Source organism: Marmota flaviventris, chromosome 5 (assembly GCF_047511675.1).
Source record: "Marmota flaviventris isolate mMarFla1 chromosome 5, mMarFla1.hap1, whole genome shotgun sequence".
Taxonomy (NCBI): Eukaryota; Metazoa; Chordata; class Mammalia; order Rodentia; family Sciuridae; genus Marmota; species Marmota flaviventris.
Genome location: NC_092502.1, coordinates 63,791,998 through 63,810,782, shown reverse-complemented (window position 1 = coordinate 63,810,782; position 18,785 = coordinate 63,791,998). Strand labels below are relative to the sequence as shown.

At 37.5% G+C, this 18,785-nt stretch overlaps 1 protein-coding gene across 1 annotated transcript in view; it reads right to left on the bottom strand.

Annotated features, from left to right (window-relative positions):
- Positions 1 to 18,785, bottom strand: part of Jakmip2 (janus kinase and microtubule interacting protein 2) — a 157,207-nt gene that overhangs the window by 33,353 nt on the left and 105,069 nt on the right. The window contains exons 4-12 of the mRNA XM_027927886.2: positions 17,165 to 17,374; positions 15,249 to 15,347; positions 11,910 to 12,056; positions 11,131 to 11,271; positions 8,456 to 8,512; positions 7,357 to 7,476; positions 6,290 to 6,418; positions 3,602 to 3,685; positions 2,857 to 2,919 (exon numbers count right to left, since the gene is read on the bottom strand). Coding sequence (XP_027783687.1) covers positions 2,857 to 2,919; positions 3,602 to 3,685; positions 6,290 to 6,418; positions 7,357 to 7,476; positions 8,456 to 8,512; positions 11,131 to 11,271; positions 11,910 to 12,056; positions 15,249 to 15,347; positions 17,165 to 17,374 — 1,050 coding nt within the window. The remainder of the gene's footprint in view (positions 1 to 2,856; positions 2,920 to 3,601; positions 3,686 to 6,289; positions 6,419 to 7,356; positions 7,477 to 8,455; positions 8,513 to 11,130; positions 11,272 to 11,909; positions 12,057 to 15,248; positions 15,348 to 17,164; positions 17,375 to 18,785) is intronic.

The following is an 18,785-nucleotide window of genomic DNA, read 5'->3' as shown; positions in this document are numbered from 1 at the left end:
ACTTTGCAAAGCAAGCATGGCTAGTGTTAACTCCCTTGGTGAATCAATCATCTAGGCCATGAAAAAATTCCCAAGAAGATGCGAATAAAATAGTTTTTGGTTTTCCTTTTAGTTATCCTCCAGCTAAGATGTCTGAGTCATAGAGAAAAATGATAGAAGAAATCTCTGTTTTGGGAAATAAAGTCCAAGGCTCCTGTGAATAGTAAATGTGAGCTACTCATATGCTCTTGTGGGACAGACATAGTGGAGTAGAACAAAGTCAAGAATTTCTATAAGGGGTATCGACACCTCTCAATTCTGGAGATACCACTTGTCAGGGAAGTATATTTTATTGTAAATGGACAATTTATAATTGTATAGATTTATAGGGTAAAAGTGATGTTATAATTTGTGAATATATGTGACATAATTAAGTCAAGCCAGTTAATTCATCCAGAACCTAAAATACTTGACATTTTTGTGGTGATAATATTTGACATTTATGCTCTTAAGGGTTTTGAAATGTAAAATAATTTTTTAAAAACAACATTTATCTTATACAAAACTTCACTAAATTCCAATTACCTACAGAATAAGGGCAAACTCCTAATTATGAAATTCAAATACTTTAGTAATCTGTTCACCATCTAACTTTAAATCCAGTTTTAAATGTATCAGTATCATTCCTAAAAATCCTCTATGTACTCACGTGACCAACCACATACACACTAGAATCTGACAACCTCAATCTACCCAGATGAAGTGATTCTTCTAGAACTCTGTCTTTTCTTTCTGAAAAGCACTTCCCTATCTCCTTTTTTACAGACAAAACCCTACATTTCTTGGGCACCAAGCTCTGAGGTCCATAAGAACTTTCCTGGGGTGGGGGGAGTCTACCCATTTGGAAGTGACACCTCTTCTTTCTGTTTTCCTATAGGACTTTCTTACCCAGAGTCCATTTCTTTTTATCACAGAATGAATCTTACTCACCCAAACATATACTTTTAAAGTTAAAAATATTTACTTTTAAATTTATTCTTAGAAGCCAGAGCTCAAAATTTCTTCTTTTGGACCAAATTAAAAAAAAAAAAAACAAACAACAACAACAACAAAAAAAAAACCTAAAGGAAATCAGATTTAAGAAATAATGGGAATAATTTTTCATTATAAAAATGAAATAACACTTATTATTAGACATCTCTGAAATTAATAGGAAAGGAAAGGTGGTGAAATTATGGGATATGAATTAATGTAATCAACTCAAGTTTTTTCTTCTTCTCTTCTTGCAGTGCTGGGGATGTAAACCAGGCTTTCACAAATATTATACAAGTGCTCCAGCACTGAGCTATATCCCAGCCCTTAACTCAATTTTTTATTTTTTTAACTCTAGATCTCAGTGGTTCAATGAACTTTCAGATATCTCTAGAAATTGACTCAGACTGTAAAGGAGATTCTACATTCTGAAATCTTGAATTGGGTCAGTAATGGGATATTTGCTGGTCCTGGTAGTTAGTGAAACAATTAGATCAGCTGTCCACAGAGTTGAGTTCATGGGCTGGCACTAAGGACAACGAGGTTTCTTATAGGAACACTCAACCTTCCCAAGAGCACCAGTTCTCGATTTTGGATACCTACACACCCTCTATATCTCAGCTCTGTCTTACATCATGCAGGAAATAAGACCTTGCAGGGCTAGAGGCTGGGGGAGAGGAGACATGCATCTGTTTCTTCCTTCCCATGCTGACCAGGGTATTGTGCTTAGTTTTTATGACTTGTCAAAGGCAGAAAATGCTGGTAGAAACAATCTACAAAATGATTTTTACATAATTCTGGACTAATCCAGTGAATTAAGTGAATTATTTTCATTACTCAAATAAGCTTTCAAATTCTGTTTCTATCAAGGATAATATAAGTTTTTTAAAAATTTTTTTATCCTTGATTAAATTTGTAGAAGGTAAATAGTAAAGAGAAAGTTGTCTTTGAACTTAAATCATTCTCTGTTAATGTAAAATTGCCTCAAATCAAAAGCCAATGTTTGGGCAGCCAAAATGAATTACATATACTGGCTTGAAATCATGCTTTTGTATCTCACTTTGTTGACCAATTTTCCTGGACGTGCTGTTTTGCTTTGGATGCATCTTTAAAAAAAAAAATTCTTAAGAAAAGAAAAAAGAGCCACTCATGATAGCACATGCCTATAATCCCAGGGGCCCAGGAGGCAGGAGAATCTCAAGTTTGCAGCCAGCCTCAGTGATTTAGTGAGGCTCTAAGCAAAAAAAAAAAAAAAAAAACAAAAAATAAAACACAAAACAAGGCTGGGGAAGTGGCTCAGTGGTTGAGCACTTCTGGGTTCAATTTGAGAAAAGAAAAGAAACAAGAAACAAGAAAAAAAAAAACAGTCAAGCTTAATGAAAAAGGTTAAATGTGAGAACACAAATCTGCTGAGTTGCCTCATAGTCTTAAGAGTCATGTTCATTTCCTTGCACAAAACAATATTTATAGTAGGAGCTGCGTTTTTTTTTTTTTTTTTGGTAGGTGGACAACCACATAGGATGTGTACGTGTGTACATATATATATCTGTGTACAGTATATGTGTACAATATATATATATATACATGGTTAACAGATCAGCGAGTTGTAGGGATCACACCCTTCAAGTCTGTAGGACGCGCAGCGTGGAGCCATGCACACGTGCCACTTAACTGATGGTGATGGTGGTGACAGGGATGCAATTGAGCACGCAGCAGAGAATAGAGCAGCACCGGAAAAGCCTCCCCTTCCCTGGCCCCTGTGCCACTCCTGAGAGCACCCCCTGCTGCTCCTGGATCTCTTGTCATTTTCTCCTCTGCCCCACTAGGGTGTTGCGCCCAACATACCTTTTCTAAAAGCTCCTGGTTTCTCTTAATGAAAAGTTGTTTATCTTCTACCCAGTGTGAATCCTGTTTGACAAAGAATATCGCGCAGTCAGCATTTCAGAGTGGCACGAAAGAGCACGTGTCCGCAAACCACTTGGCCAGAGCTGTCTTCTCTCTACCTGGTGCTTTTGCCTACCAACAGCTGGTAAGTGACACCCACCCCTGCCAGCTCCTTCTTCAAAGACATTGGGGCCAAAGTTGCCAGGAAGATTTCACCCCCTTTCCCTCTCACTGGCTACCTCTACCTTTTTCAGTCTGAATAATCCAGGACCAGCCTTCTGGGGACTCAGAAGTGACCACACAGGCAAAAAGTGAAAAGGGTCAGAATGCACACAGGCTAGATACATATGAATGGAAACATTAAAATGCAGAACCATAGATGTAGCATAGAGGCAAAGAATGCAGCTGAGGGTCGGGTGGGTCTTAGTCTTAGCAGCTTGTGAAAACTCTAGGCTATTTGTATGGGGTTCCTCTTCCTCTGGCCTCTTCTCTCTCACCCCACCTCATTCCCAGTTGTGGCTGGTTTCACACTCTGGCCAGCAAAACACCAGGGACAGAAATACAGAGTGAACATTCTGACACAATTTGAGAAAGGTCACTGTGGAGAGCCAAGGTGTGTTCTTGGTTTGGCCCATGCATGGAGTGAGCTGGAGGAGGGTCAGATTGAATTCCGCATCTGCAGAGGAGGTAGCAACCGCATGCCTACCTGCCCTTTCTGAGCCAGCGTTGCTTCCAGATCTTCGATTTTGGCTTTATACCTCAGCACCTCTGCTTGGAGCTGCTCTTGAGCCTGGTGAAAATGAAAATTCCAGAACTCAACAAGCAAAATGGCCAGTACCCCTACCAAAGAGACCCCCCTATGATATTTGTAATATATAAGCTTCTCCAAGGACACCCCCCCAACACCATAATTAAGGTTCTCTTCTCATCAGAAAGATTTTTACACAGGATATCAGTAATAACTTCTGCAGAGGACACTGTGCTTTGTAGGGTTAGGGCTAGGGTTAGGGTTGCAGGAAAAAAAAAAAATCATAAAACCTGTCTAGCCTAAAAATACGGGACAAAGAGTAACTGTTATATACCCACCTACTAACATGTCACCACCCCACTGAGTATAAATCTAAAAGAATTTCCAGACTCAGGGTCCAGAGATTTTTAGGTGATAGATACTCTGGACTGCTGCAGCTAGATAATTCTGCTTCCTAAAAATTGCTCAGGTGTCTAGCCTCTTCTATCCTACATCAATGTGACATTTTTCTTTCTCTCCTGTTCCTTCATGAGTTATTCAACAAACAACAAAGATGAGAGAGAAAAAAGAACTCTGGCCAGGCGTGGTAGTGCACACCTATAACCCCAGCAGCTTGGGTCGCTGAGGAGGGAGTTCAAAGCCTGCCTCAGCAACTTAGTGAGGCCCTAAGCAACTCAGTAAGATCCTGTCTCTAAATAAAATGTAAAAAAGGAATGGGCATGTGTTTTTTTTTTTTTTTTTTTTTTTTGTCCTCTAGGACAAAAGTAGGAAACATCTTTCTAAACTGCCTCCATGATTTAAATTCTGCTTAAAACCCTCTGTGGCTCCCTTTATCATCAGGTTAGTGTCCAAGCCCTTTAGCATGGCAATCAAAAAAAGCCCATGTTTTCCTACTCCTCCTCAGCATGGAGTCTACCCCTTACCTGCTGGTGACATTCTTGTTTCCTAAATCCTAGTTTCTAACTTGCCACTTCTGCATTTGAATGAGTTCTGTTTCTGGAAAGCCTTGGCCCATTTTGCATGTCCACATCTACCCATTCTTACAAAGACAACTTTGTACCTAAATCTAAATCCAAATCCTAATATTTTAACTACCCTTTCCTGTGTCAGTAACAATGCTCAGTAAATACTGATAGTGAAAAACACAAATATTACAGTTTTGAGGCAAATACATGATGGCATACAGGTATACCCCTTTCTAATGAAGGATTGCCTGTCTGTTCCAAGCCAAAGTTTCATTAAAAAAAAAAAAATGCTTACTCCCTTATGTATTCAAATGTGTATATGTACGTGTATGCTACCATTTAACATATATAATTGTAATAGCCATCTTTCCTTCTAAACAACTGACAGCAGTTGCTACAGTACTCTCCAGTATATTGGCCGGGCGTAGTAGCGCACACCTGTAACCCCAGCAGCCTGGGTGGCTGAGGAGGGAGTTCAAAGCCTGCCTCAGCAACTTAGTGAGGCCCTAAGCAACTCAGTAAGATCCTGTCTCTAAATAAAATGTAAAAAAGGAATGGACATGTGGCTCCTTGGTTAAATGCCCCTGAGTTCAATACCTGGCACCAAAAAAAAAAAAAAAAAAAAATTCAGTATATTGTAGTCCCTTCAAAAACAAAATCACTGGATACAAACGCTCCCTCAGTCTATGAGGTAGGAATACTGTGATGACTATAACTTTGAAGTCAGAAGGCTAGGTTCATGTCTTTGTGACCTAAGGTAAATAATTTAACTTAAACTAGGTACATTTAACTTCTACTAAGTGATTTTTTTTCATAGAGTTTTTTAGGATTACATAGATGCATGTAGAGTACTCCACACAGTGTCTGTAACACAGTCAGCACTCAATAAATGTTAAATATCAGTAGCATGTTTTAATTTTTTTTCCTTTTTTCCTTACCCCACCCCTCCCTTCCTGCCTGCCTTTCTTCCTTCCTTCAAGATAGGCTTGTACGAGGTACTTATGATATAAGAGAAAGAACATTTGACCCAGGAAGATATGAGGTGGAGGGCTGGGGTTGTGGCTCAGAGGCAGAGCACTTGCCTAGCATGTGTAAGGCACTGGGTTTGATTCTCAGCACTGCATGTAAGTAAATAAATAAATAAATAAAGGTCCATTGACAACTAAAGAGAGAGAGAGAGAGGAGTGATATCCCAGCTTTGCCATTTACCAGCTGTGTGAACTTGGGCAATTAAGTTAACCTTTCTGAGTCTTAAACTCCCTTTTTATAAAATAACTGCCTTAGGGAGCTCTCACTGGAATTAAGTGAGATAGAGTCTGTGAAAATTCTCGGTGAGCTGTCCAGTGTAATATTATGTAATTATTTACAAAGAAAAGAAACTAGCTGGCCAAAAAGATAAAAGTTATTTTTTTTCTTTGCAAGAAATTAAAACCAATATTGTCTAGCTTTGAAAATCAAAGTTTTCAGATGGCAAGAATGAGATACTACATACTCAACAAAAGCATCAATCTAGGTTGTTTTTAATGTCTTTAGATCCAAGGTGTATTGACAAAAAAATTAAAACAGTTCAAAAGCCTTGGAGGAGAGAAGGGTGCTACTGACTGACATTTTCCTGTTGCTGAGATCCATGATGCAACCTCTCCAACCTAATTCAGAGCGCTCTGGGCAGTGGAGCACCAACCTTGGCTTCTCGCTCAGCATCGATGATGCCTCCTGTCTGCTCCTGTAGCAGGGCATATGCTCTTTGGAGGGCCTGGTATTCTTTTGTCAATTGTCGAAATCGTAGCTCAGATTCTTCAGCTGCTAAACTCTTGAGGTTAAAATACAAACAAACAACAAAAAGGCCCAAAGTGATTGTGTTAATTCAGGTTCTGTGTTCCAGGTAAGCAATAACTAACATTCACCCACTGTTTATAGGGAAGGAAAGTTGTTTGATTTAACATTCTGTTTGATTTCATTTTTAATTCTCAAGTGTATATGTGGACAAAAGTACTGTAATACTCTCAAGACAGACATTGCAGAAATGTGTAAGAAACGAATTTTAAAAAGAAGCATTTACTCACTTGTTCATTTCTGATTATTACCCATTTATGATTGGATATCAGACAACTTAGATCCAAATGCAAATAAGTACATGGATTTTGGATCTAAATCAAAGTAAGATGATACTCAAAATTTTACTTCTTTTCAATAATTCATATCCATGACTTCTTTTGCAGATAAATTATTCTAAAAAAAACCCTGTTTATAGCTCAAGGTCCTAAACTTCAGGACTTACACAATCACTAGGGAGTTTTGTGAAAATTGAAGACTGGGGAATATTTACCCCTCAGATCCCAAGTCAAGGGATGTGTGTTTGGGTCCTGGATTCTTCACTGTAATGAAACCACCTAGATTGGTCTGTTGAGGGTGGATCAGAGAGCCTTAGATTCTATACAGAAAACCCCTGAGCTTGTTTGTGGGCTCACAATTTCCCTAGATGAAGGATGTTGGAGAGTAACTTTTATTTTGAAAGAAGTCTTCAACTTATAGAGCTGAATTGCAGAGCAGTTTCTAGAAGTTTCACATGACACAGATGATGTTACTTATCAAGAAGGAATAAGGCAAACTGTGGTCTCAGACATGGTCACTGTTATGAGATCACTCTGTGTGGGTCATAAAGGAGATGAAAAGTGATTTTTTTTCTTTCCCTTAAAGGAAAGATTTGGTGACAACATCACACAAGACTAGAGAAACAGAAGAGCTTACCTCATCGAGGTCATCGTCGGGAGTAGCTGGTGTTCGGTCTGTTCTGAAGGAGGCCATGGAAGATGTCTCTGAATCCATAGAGTCCTCATCATAGCCAATGAATGGGTCCAAAACAGGCCTCTAAGCAGAGGGAAAGCATGTGTTGACTGACACAACTACACATGGGAAAGCTGGCATGTCAAAACACCATGCCGACATACATGTGGATGAGCACGGGAGACATCCTGTAATGCTTCTTTGATGAGAGAAAAATATTAGGCAGAAGCACAACAGTAGCAATGAATATTTCTCCCATGTTATTTCATTTCTGACTTATTCAAAGGGTATTAATTAATATTATAGCCTCTTTTACATTACACTTTTTATCTTGAAGAGTTAATGTAATTTACTCTTTCTGGTATTTAAAATGTGCTCACAGGACTTTGAAAATCCAGGCATCTAAATGCTAACATTATGCAATATATAATGCCTTCTCTAACCTAATTTTACAGGTAAGAACATACAAAAAAACCATTTTTCTTAGGGTCAATAAAATATTCTTTAAAAAGTTAGGCATTTATGAAGAGGATCATCAGAACTTAAGTCTGGCCATCTAATTCCATATCCAAATCAAATGAGGCACTTAGTAAAAACAAACACTGAAACCAAACAAACTAAATAACAAGACTTCTGTGGGCACTAAGAGGCCATCCTGATACTGGTGGATTAAGAATGTCATTATCAATAAAATTTATTGTTCAAGTGAATAATGAAAATGTACTGATAGAATGAGCAGAAACTCTGATATTATCCAGAGGGAGACATCAAAGCATGTCTACATCTTGTGTGTTCTTGGATTGTAACTTTTCAATTTGTTAAGCAAGCCTTTCTACATTGAACTTAGTGGCTTCTCCATTCAGAGAAGTCATATTAAAGCAAACACGTTTATTTTCAGACTCTGAGAAATGTCAAGAGAAGAAATTTCTTTCAGCAAATAAAGCTCCTGGTTTGCTGAGTTCAGGAACATCTGATTTATCACATTTTTGCAGGAATATTCCTTGGTAAGCTCACCTCTCTGGCTATTTGTGGCAAATGCCTGATAACCTAGTTTTCTTATTACCTTAATTGGCTTGGAACTTCTTCTATGCTTTCTCCTACGGATGAGCTTTTCTCTGTCCTGTAAAACAGATAACGGATTTTGAGAACTAGTTGGTATATCCATACAGGTTTTTTTTTTTTTTTTTGCAAAAAACAAATTGGTTTTTCCCTTGAGGCCTTACAAATTTTTCTTCAAAATAAGATTTTTTTAAGAGAGAGAGAGAGAGAGAGAGAGAGAGAGAGAGAGAGAGAGAATTTTTTAATATTTATTTTTTAATTTTTGGCGGACACAACGTCTTTGTTTGTATGTGGTGCTGAAGACCGAACCCGGGCCGCATGCATGCCAGGCGAGCGCGCTACCGCTTGAGCCACATCCCCAGCCCCTCAAAATAAGATTTTTGTTTGGAAAATTTTGGCAACTTTTGGTTTTGAGGCCTCACCATCAGGAAGTGTACTGTGTTCCTAATCAGAATCCCTCGGTTTTATTTATACTTAAAAATCGAACAGTTTTATATATCATTACTTATGTATCCACAAAGCACAGTTCTTCTATTTTCCCAGACCCCAGATTACTTTAGATTTGTGTTTAGAAAGTAGCATTTCACAATAAAATGAACCTTTATTCTTTTATTTTTTTCATTTGTAAAGTACAGAAAGCTATCTTTTGGCTATTTGTGGAAACTTGTTTGGATCCTAGTTCACTGGATTTATTCAGTGTTTCTGTTTTGTTTTATTTTTATTTATTTATTTTTATGGGGGAATTATATTATCTTTTTTTTATTTGTTTTTGCTATGAATGGAGATACTGAGGGAATTTGGGGATTACTTATTAAGCACTCTGTGTATTTACTGCACAAGTTTAAAGCAGATGTTCTGATCAACATGCCTAAATAGCCCAGAATTCTTATGAAACTTATAGCTTAAATCCAGGATTTTTAAAGTGAGGTAAATTCCTGGACTTGTGAAAATGTGATATTTATGAGTTATTACATTGTGGAAATGATGTGAGGAACCCAGAGCTTCATACCACATTTGAAAAGTAATGTGTTTTAAGCAAATGGTATTTAGGCTTTTTGATTTTTTGTCTTTACAAGTTAAAAACATTTTGACCTTGACACTTCACTGTAGTTGAGACTATTTTTTTTTTTTTTTTTTTTGGTAATGGGGATTGAACCCAGGGTTGCTTAACTAACCACTCAGCCACATCTCCAGGCTTTTTTTTTTTTTTAATGTTTTATTTTGAGACAGGGTCTTCCTAAGTCCTTAGGGCCTTGCTAAGTTGCTGAGGTTGGTCTCAAACTTGCCATCCTCCTGCCTTAGCCTCCTGAGTCACTGGGATTACAGGCATGCATCACTGCACCTAGCTGTAGTGATGTAGAGACTTTTGAAATGTACATGCATTACAATACTTAGATAACCCTCCTAATTAGTGTATGCATTACAGCATATAGTCAACATAGAAGTTGTTTGAAGGATAAACAATAAATAATTTACAACCAAAGTCATAAGTTTCCCTCTCTTAATGACAGTGAACTATCTTGCTCAACCACTTGGCAGACTATTGCCTAACCCCTGTCTCTAGTTTTTCAAGTGTGGGGCTTGGTTGATCCTGAAGTGCAAGGAATCAAGGATATCATTCTTAGAATAAAGGCAGAGAGGCAAAGAAGAGAACTCAAAGGTTTCCAAGGTCTCAGCCCTTGTTGCAGGTAACACAAACCTCAGCCAGATGTGATCAGTAGCAGTAATTGTCCTACCTATACAGCAGGGACTGAAACATGGTCAGAAAATTTGGACTGGAATTCCAGTTCTGTCATGTAATTATGTTGTTGTTTATTCAGAAAATAATTACTAAATGGCATCTGTGTTAGACACTGATTCAGTGTTGGGTAGCAAGAGATATATGGTCCTGTTACTATAAGCAAAATATTTAGTCTCAGGATTCTAATACTGGAAGACAATTGTAAGACACACACTCACCCTGCAAACTTACATAACAATTCATTTCAAGGTTCTTTTAAAGTGCTTTGCAGCTATTATTTATGCTACCAAATTGGTTAACAAAGGATTATAAATGAAAAGGTCTAAAGCAGTTTAACAATATAAAATATCTCTGAAATAGAGTCTCCTAAACATAATTATATACTGAACATGTAAACTTGGGCCTCTGGGGTTAATCCAAAATCATTAAGTACTTCCAGTGTATGTTGATTTGTTGGCTATGTGTTATGGTTTAGATATGAGATATCCCTCAAAAGGTCATGTATAAGACAATGCAAGAAAGTTTAGAGGTGAAATGATTAGGTTATGAGAACTTTAATATAATCAGTGCATCACTCCACTAATGTGGATTAACTGGGTGATAAGTGTAGATAGTTGGGGAATGGCTGGATGAAGTGGGTCACTGGGTGCATGTCTTTGGGGTTTATATTTTGTCCCCGATGAGTGGAGCTCTCTCTGCTTCCTGATTGTCAAGACCTAGGCTTTCCTCCTCCACGCCCCTCTGCCATGATGTTCTGCCTCACTTTGGGTCAAGAGCAATGGAGTCTGTGGACTGAGACCTCTGAATCTGTGAGCCAAATAAACTTTTCCTCCTCTAATTGTTCTTTTCAGTTTTTTTCATCACAGTGATAAAAAGCTGACAACACACTACTTGTCCTTGGGATCAGTGTAGAGTTTACAGATTGATCCAGAACCTACCCTTGTGAGCTCGTCAATAATGTTCTGCTGTTCAATAACCTGAAGTTTTAGAAACTCTGTCTCTTGTTCTTCGTTAGCTTGGTCGAGGTCATTCAGAGATTTTAATTTCTTCAAAGGTGGGTGCGATGTTATTTTTTCTCTCTGGATTTGAAAAGAAGAGATACACGTGGAAACTTTAAAAAATGCCAAAGTTCAGTCATTACTACAAAACATGGGCAGGAAGTTTATGAGGCTCCACCTAAACATTTTCCAGTTAGAATGTGTGTTTCTACACACACCAACTCAAAACCTCAAGTGTGTTTTATCTGTGATACTATGTTTAAGTCATTGGGGGATTTTCTGGAGACCTCTATAGATGTGTTGGAAATCTGTTAAGGAGTGCATTACCATATCACCTGTCCACACCTAATGCCAGTGACGGTTTCTATTTTCCAACTACTATGCCAGTTCTTAGAGGTGTCCCTCTGTACAGTTCTGTAAAGGGTACATTGGAAGAAGGTTTCTATGGTAGAGGAAACACACTGAAGCTTTGCTTTTGGAGAGTGTGCAGACTCCTGGAAGCACTCCTCCAGTTCTGTAAATTTAGAAACCCCATAAAATTCTGAGGCAGCAGGCTTCCCTTGCTTTCCTCCTTAAAGCTTCCTTGCTTACATAAGGAAAAACCCAAATAGCAAGATACTTCAAAAATAAGCAGAAAGAAAACAGTAAGTCAGGCTATTACAAAGAAGGAAGGAATATAGGGAAGGAAACTTGAGTTCTGCTGAGCCTGCAGTACGCACCATTTCTGAATTTTCCTTGGTGACGGCTTTTAGTTTCTCCTCCATGCGTTGCAAAGACACCATCAGCTCATCATTTCTCTTGGCGAGGCACTTGTTCCTTTCCAGGAGAGGTTTACATTGCTTTTCCGTTTCCCGCACACGTTTTAACTAGGAAGGAACATCAGAATTTGTCTCGGTTTGGAGAGGGGAGTCAATTGATGGGAGAGAAAGTACCTTCAGAGTCCCTTTGTCTGCTTCACTGACATTCCAATCCTCCATTTAACAGGTCCGCTTCTTTGTTTCCAGATTCCTCTAAGGCTTTTCATCACTTTCTTTAAAACCCTGTATCTCTATTACCCTAAAGGAGGTGCTGCAGAGATAATGCTTTTGGAAACACTCAAGAGTAAGAGCTCTCTTTAGCTACTCCTGCCTGTTTACCCCATTATGCTCAGCCCCCTTCCCTGGAACTGGGATGGCCTCTCATTGTCTCACAGTGACAAAGCAGCTCATCCAGATCATAGGGTCACCAAGTAATGTAAGCACGTCCTGAATCCAAGCCTGCTCGTCTCCAAAAGTTCATCCATTTCCTCAGAGATTTTGCTGAGATCTCTTGATTCATATTAAAGCTATTTATTTTTAAAGAAGAGATATATTGAACAAAAACTGCATTGATGTTTCTGTTAAGAATACAATTTTCACCAAGTCTTGGCAAAGTATGATTTTATTGTTATCCATGCATAACCAAAGGTGACTCTCATTTTCCCAGTTCTAAGGCAGGGGGTTTTCTACCTCAGCACCTTTGACATTGTTGGAGAAAGGTTTTTGTTGTAGAAGTTGTTCTATGTTCTATGCTATGCTTAGCAGCATTTCTTGCTCTCTGCCCATTAGATGTCAGTAACACCCTGCCATTTGTGATAACCAAATGTAAATGCTGCTCAAATTGCTTCTGTAATTTAGAACCACTGACCTAAACTTTTGAATGTTGTCTTGAGGTAAATGTAAACGGTCCCTGTTTTACTCTCAAAACTCTCCTGTTTGGAGATGTATTTTATGACTAGTCTACTTATATATTATGGGTTTCCATGTTAAGTTTCTCATGATCAGTATATTCTTTGCATAGTAGTGATTCTGAACATGAAAAGTTATTAGGGAAGGAGTGACCAACACAAGGAAAGGGAAGGGTTATCAGAAACATCTGAGAAGATTTTTTAAAGTTACTCCTGCCATCGAGAGTCTGTGGTTTGGGGAGGTGCTGAGGTAGGGGGAATGGCTGGATGAATATTTGAAAATGTTGCCTTGGAGATTCTTAAACAGCACCTTTCCTACTTCATTCTAATTTCCATTTGAAAACTTCCATTTTATAAGGAAGTCCAGATATGTATTGATTTCCATAAATAACCTGACATAATTCTCAGTTCTTGAGCTTCAGTGCCTGAATCATTAGTAGTAAATATTGAAAACACATATGGACAAATAAATTCTTCTACTAGGTTCATTATTTTGATCTTTATCTCTTTTCTGGAGGCCAATGACATGAGTTTTAAATATCTAAGTTTACTTACTTTTACTATTCACAGAAAACATAGATAAGCACAAAGAGAGGGAAATCTCTATAATTTTAACAAAACATAGACCAATAATCAGTTCCGTGGTGCCCCCACAAAATGTTCCTTTTAAAAAAATATATCTTAAATGTAACAACAAAATATTGAAAGTAAAGTATATACATATGTGTTTGTGTGTATATTTATGTATATACACTTACAGATTCATGAAAACACTAAAAGAAAAAAATGTGATTCCGTTAAATTAACAATAGATTTTAAGTCAAGTCCTAGAGAAAAGAAAGTATTTCATAATGATAAAAGGGTAGTACGCCAAAACATGCAATGAATTCTAATTTATATGCATCTAGTAATATAACTTCAGATATATGTAAAGCAAATTGATAGAGTGAAGCAGATAGATAAAACTTTTGGGAAAGCAGGCAGGCAAAAATATCAGCAAGGTTACCAAAAATTTTAAATAGACTTAACAAACTTGAATCAAACTATAACTAATAATCATAGAGTATATCTTCTTTGCATGTGAACATGAAACATTTCTAAAATTGACCATATGCTCAGTCCACAAAGCCAATCTCTACAAATTCCAAAAGAAGCCTTCCAAGGGAGAAATCTATAATCAAAGGATAACTAAAAAATCTCCAAATTTTTGGAAATTAAGCCATATACTTCTAAGTAGCCATGGAGCAAAGAAGAAATCACACGTGATTAGAAAAGATTTTGAGTAAAATAGCAGTGCATTATGACACTTCAACACTTGGGAGATGAGGCTAAAAATCAGACTTGGAAAAACAATTATAGCCTAAAATGCATGTATTTTTTAAAACTTGAAAGGCTGAAAATAACTCCTCTATATGTACAACTCCATTAAAAATGTAAATAGTAAGCCACAGAGCAGGATATTTTAAATGCAATATCCCACAAATGATTTTTTTCTCATCATTTTAGCCTTAATATTAATAAGAAAATTAGAGGCAGTACAACAGAAACTAAGCAAAAGACTAAGGGCAAAACCTGAAGGGAATCCAAAAGACTGGGAGATGTTTGCAAGGTTACCCAACCTCATTGATAATGATAAAAGTAAAAATTAAAATAAAAATACAGATATACCTCATGGGCACCGAAATGGCTAAAATTAACAATTATCTTTGCATTTTTGCACATATGTGGAGAAACTGAAACCCCCGTACATTGTTGATGGAGATGTATACAGTTAAAAAAAACTTTAGGAAACTGCAATTACCGCTGAGGCTGCCTATATGCTACTCTAGGATACTCTAGTAGTAATGGACATGTTTTTCACCATGTAGCAACACCATTCTTAACAGCTTAAAAGTGTTGTGGAACAAGGCACAAATAGCCCTTAACCATACAATGAATAAGTACTTTATGATATTTTAATTGAATAGTATAATGTAAAGAAAGTGTCCTCCATAGCAATGGATGAATATCACACACACATAAAAAGCTGAGCAAAAGAAGTCAGACACAAAAGAGTATAAATTGTATGATTCCTTTTACAAAAAAAAAAAAAAAAATGGTGATGTTTATGGGAATAGAAGGCAAAAACGGTGGTCATCTTTAGAAGGATGGCGAATGGGAGGGGTCCCAAGAGAGGATTTGAGAGCTGGTAATCTACTCATTCATCTGGGTGGTGGTTAGGTGGATTGGGTGTGCCACTATGCAAGTATTTATTGAACTGTACCTTTGTTATATGCTCACTTTTTTATTATGTTACATTGCTAAAACATAATACCTATTTCCAAGATATAGGGCTTAACTGAGGACAACTCACCAATTCATTTCGTTCATCTCCAAGCAAAGTGTTCCTATCTTCTAATTTTCTTATAGTGGCATTTAACTCCGCTATTCTCTTTTGATTTCTTCGCAAATCCTATACGTGAAAATTAAAATGGGTATTTCATCTTTAATTATTTTCACAAAGTTTTGGAATGCATTTATTAAAGTAATAGGCTGACTTTTCCTTATCTACTTTATGAAATAACACCAAAATTTCTCTTGTTCAGAGAAGAGTAAATATTTACCCTTTTCTAACTCCCAGTATTCACCACTTGGGTTGAAGATCAAGCTGGGTGGAAATGGTAAATGAATTCTACATGGCAGACACTCAGGGGTCCAGAATCAAGGCAGGGGCTATGGCAGAGTTTTGGATCAATGTATCGGAGCTCTGTGCTGTGAGACCAAGGTCATGTGGTGATTACATGAGGTTCAAGGAGCATCCCTCATGTCAGGGCTGCACATTGCTTTCTACTACGAATTAGACAACCATCCTGCTCTTACACTTCGCCACAGAGAGGACAGATTAGGAGGTAGGTATGGGCTTTGTAAATTCCTTCATACTCCTGGAGAAAAAGATCAGACTGAAGAAAGGTACTTTTCCTTTCGGTATAAAAGGCAGTAGTTTATAGGGTAGTCTACTCTAAAATATTTTGCCCAGTGTAACTGGCTTTCCCATGGGTAGAATTGCTATGAATCACCTTACACAGCAGTCATGACTTAATTCTGTACTAGAGCCCATAGGCTGTCATTATCATTATCATATGCTGGCAATTCTAATATCATTTAAGAGTGCTGTTGACAGAACAGTTTCACAACCATTATACCCCTAGATTTACAATATCCTAGGGGATTCAGCAGGACAGGTAAACTTCATGGAAGCATAGCTTGTTCAAGGTCTTATGGCTTATGTCTGCAGATTAATAGCAAATTTGTATTGGATGTTAACTGCATGCCAGATACTGTGCTCAACATTTCATATACCATTTCTTCTGATCCTTTGAACTGCCTTGTGGGATACCAGTATAGCCTCTACTTTACCAATGAGGAGATTCTGTACAGTGAAGTGGTTTGCCTAAGGTTATTCTGTTAATGTCAGATCCAGAATTTGAACCAAGGAGTCTGATTCTAGGGCTCATTCTCTGACAATTATGCTACAGTGTAGGTAAGTGTCAGTGATAGAACTAAAACATACATCTGCTACATCCTAGATCGGTATGCTTTCTACCACCTACAAGGCTATATATATATCCTGAAAACCAATTCATTAATTATTCATTACTTTGTTCTAAGTAGTACTTTGGAACTCATCTCTATTCCTAAATAATACATTTTCATCTTTTTAGCAGCTAAATAATTTGAAAGGTAATAGCCAACTACATACAAGCTGACTTCTCTTGCCGTACTTCCCAAAATAATTTCTTGTATAAAATGATGAAAATCCAGGTAAATAAATGGCAAGTTCAATCAAACTAGAAGCTTTCACACAATGATTATAAATGGTTTAGTCTTTTTACAGATATGCGTTTTGACCTTTGTAGATTATAACTGTCTTTACCAATTTCTAACCCAACTGTTCACACAAGGGAAAATTACCAGTCTTGGCAAGAGGCAAAATATTTTCATTTAATTTATGATTCTTATAATCGACTTAAGTTTGCACAGGCATTGTTTGGCTAGAAGCAGTCTATGAAGAGATCTATAATTCTCATGTGATCTGCTAATGCAGTGCAGACCACTTTGTTGTCTATGAATTTAGAAAACCTTGTTCCCAAGATATTAGCCGGTATTATAGTAGGAGATCAAATTGATTTCTGGGCAGTAAACAGGAAAAGAGCTTAAGTGAAAGGTAAAACTTGGGGGCTAAATAAAAGATGACTCCTGAGTTCCCAACCCCAACTTGAGTGGACTTACAGGACTGCTGCAGTGTTCGGAGCCGTCTCCTGCCCTTCCTGGGATTTCCCGTTTGGGACTGCTCATGTTGCACTCAGCCTCCTTAACCAGAAAGAGCTGTTCATCCAACGCTTCCTTCTGCAGTTGGAGTTTCTGTACATAGCCTGTCTGGGTCTCCAGTTCCTTTTCCAGGGAAAAGATGATCCTGTCCTTGGCTTTGATTTCATCCATCTGAATGAAATGAGACCCAGGACATTTTAACAATGCTGTAAAGAAATGCATTTTTCAATGGTAGGAGTTTAACTTATTTCTTCTGATTTATTCAGGGGGAAAAATGAATATGACAAGTGTATTGAACACATGAATATGATGGGGCAACAATGTGTAATAAAGGGTCGTCCTAGTTTAATTAGGTGGCAAGTAGAGCAGTTTTTCCTTTCTAGTATATTCTGTACAGATGTTCTCATTCAATGTATTGTTTGAAATGGTCTGGGTTGGTTAGATATGGAAAGGAAAGGCTAACTTGAGAATGGGGTCATTAATGTTAATAAAGACGAATACTGAATATTCTACTACAATGTTTCCCAGGCAATTTTTATGTTGCCTTCTCTTCAGGGGAATGCACATTTGAGTTCAATCCAAATAGCAAATATCAGCTGGTCATTTGTAACTGCAGACTTCTCAGTGGCCTAATGATCTTTCAAGACTAAGATGTTTGCATTTGGCTGGCCACTTTGAAGGAGGGTCCTCTCAGTGGTTCATGTTATATGGTTCTTTCCAATTCCCATCCCTATTTCAGAGCAGGCTGTACTTGGCAAAGTTGTTTTTTTTTTTTTTTTTTTTTTTTTTTTTTTTTTTTTTGCCATTATTGTCAGAAAATCATGGTTGGGACTAGAACTGGAATGGAAAATACCTGGTAATAGTCACTATTTCTCCTCCTGCATCTGTGGGACATATTTATTGATCTCAATACTCATTTGTGCTAGGCTTGGGTATGGCCTCAGAAGTATTTCTCAACTAAAGGGCACACACATTCAATAACAATTGACCAGACTTCCATCGGACTGAAATCTTTTTGCTGTCCCTGGATGAGAGCTAATGAAATAAATGTTGGCAAACAATTTTTGAAGAGACAATAGCTATTGGTGAAAAGTTTCTCTCTGTTTTATTACATTATATGTAAATATTTGAAATATAACTGGGAAAAGATTTAACACAAACATCATTCTGTTTTTCTCTTCCTAAAATGTCACCTTATATTTAACAAATCACTTTCTTTGTATGCTCTTTAGACTAGAGGAAAAAAGAGAAAAGCATTTGGGATAGAAATTGTTAAACATAGTAAAGTGTTTTCCACACAGAAATGCCAGTAAACAATTGCTTCTAAGTCACACGTTTTAGGTCCATTTTGGGAGGGGGGGGGGCTAAGGTATGTAGGATCTACAACATCATGATAACATGGTAAGTAATCAGGTACTGCTCTGATAAAGAGAGAAAATATTAGTTTTTATTGTCATGCACCGGACTCTCGGCCCCAGTATTATTTTTAACTCACCCAGTCATTCGTCAAGGTCACCACAGGTAATGTTCGTCATAGTTAAAACACAGCTGCAGATGGGTGTCTTCTGAATTCCGACACACT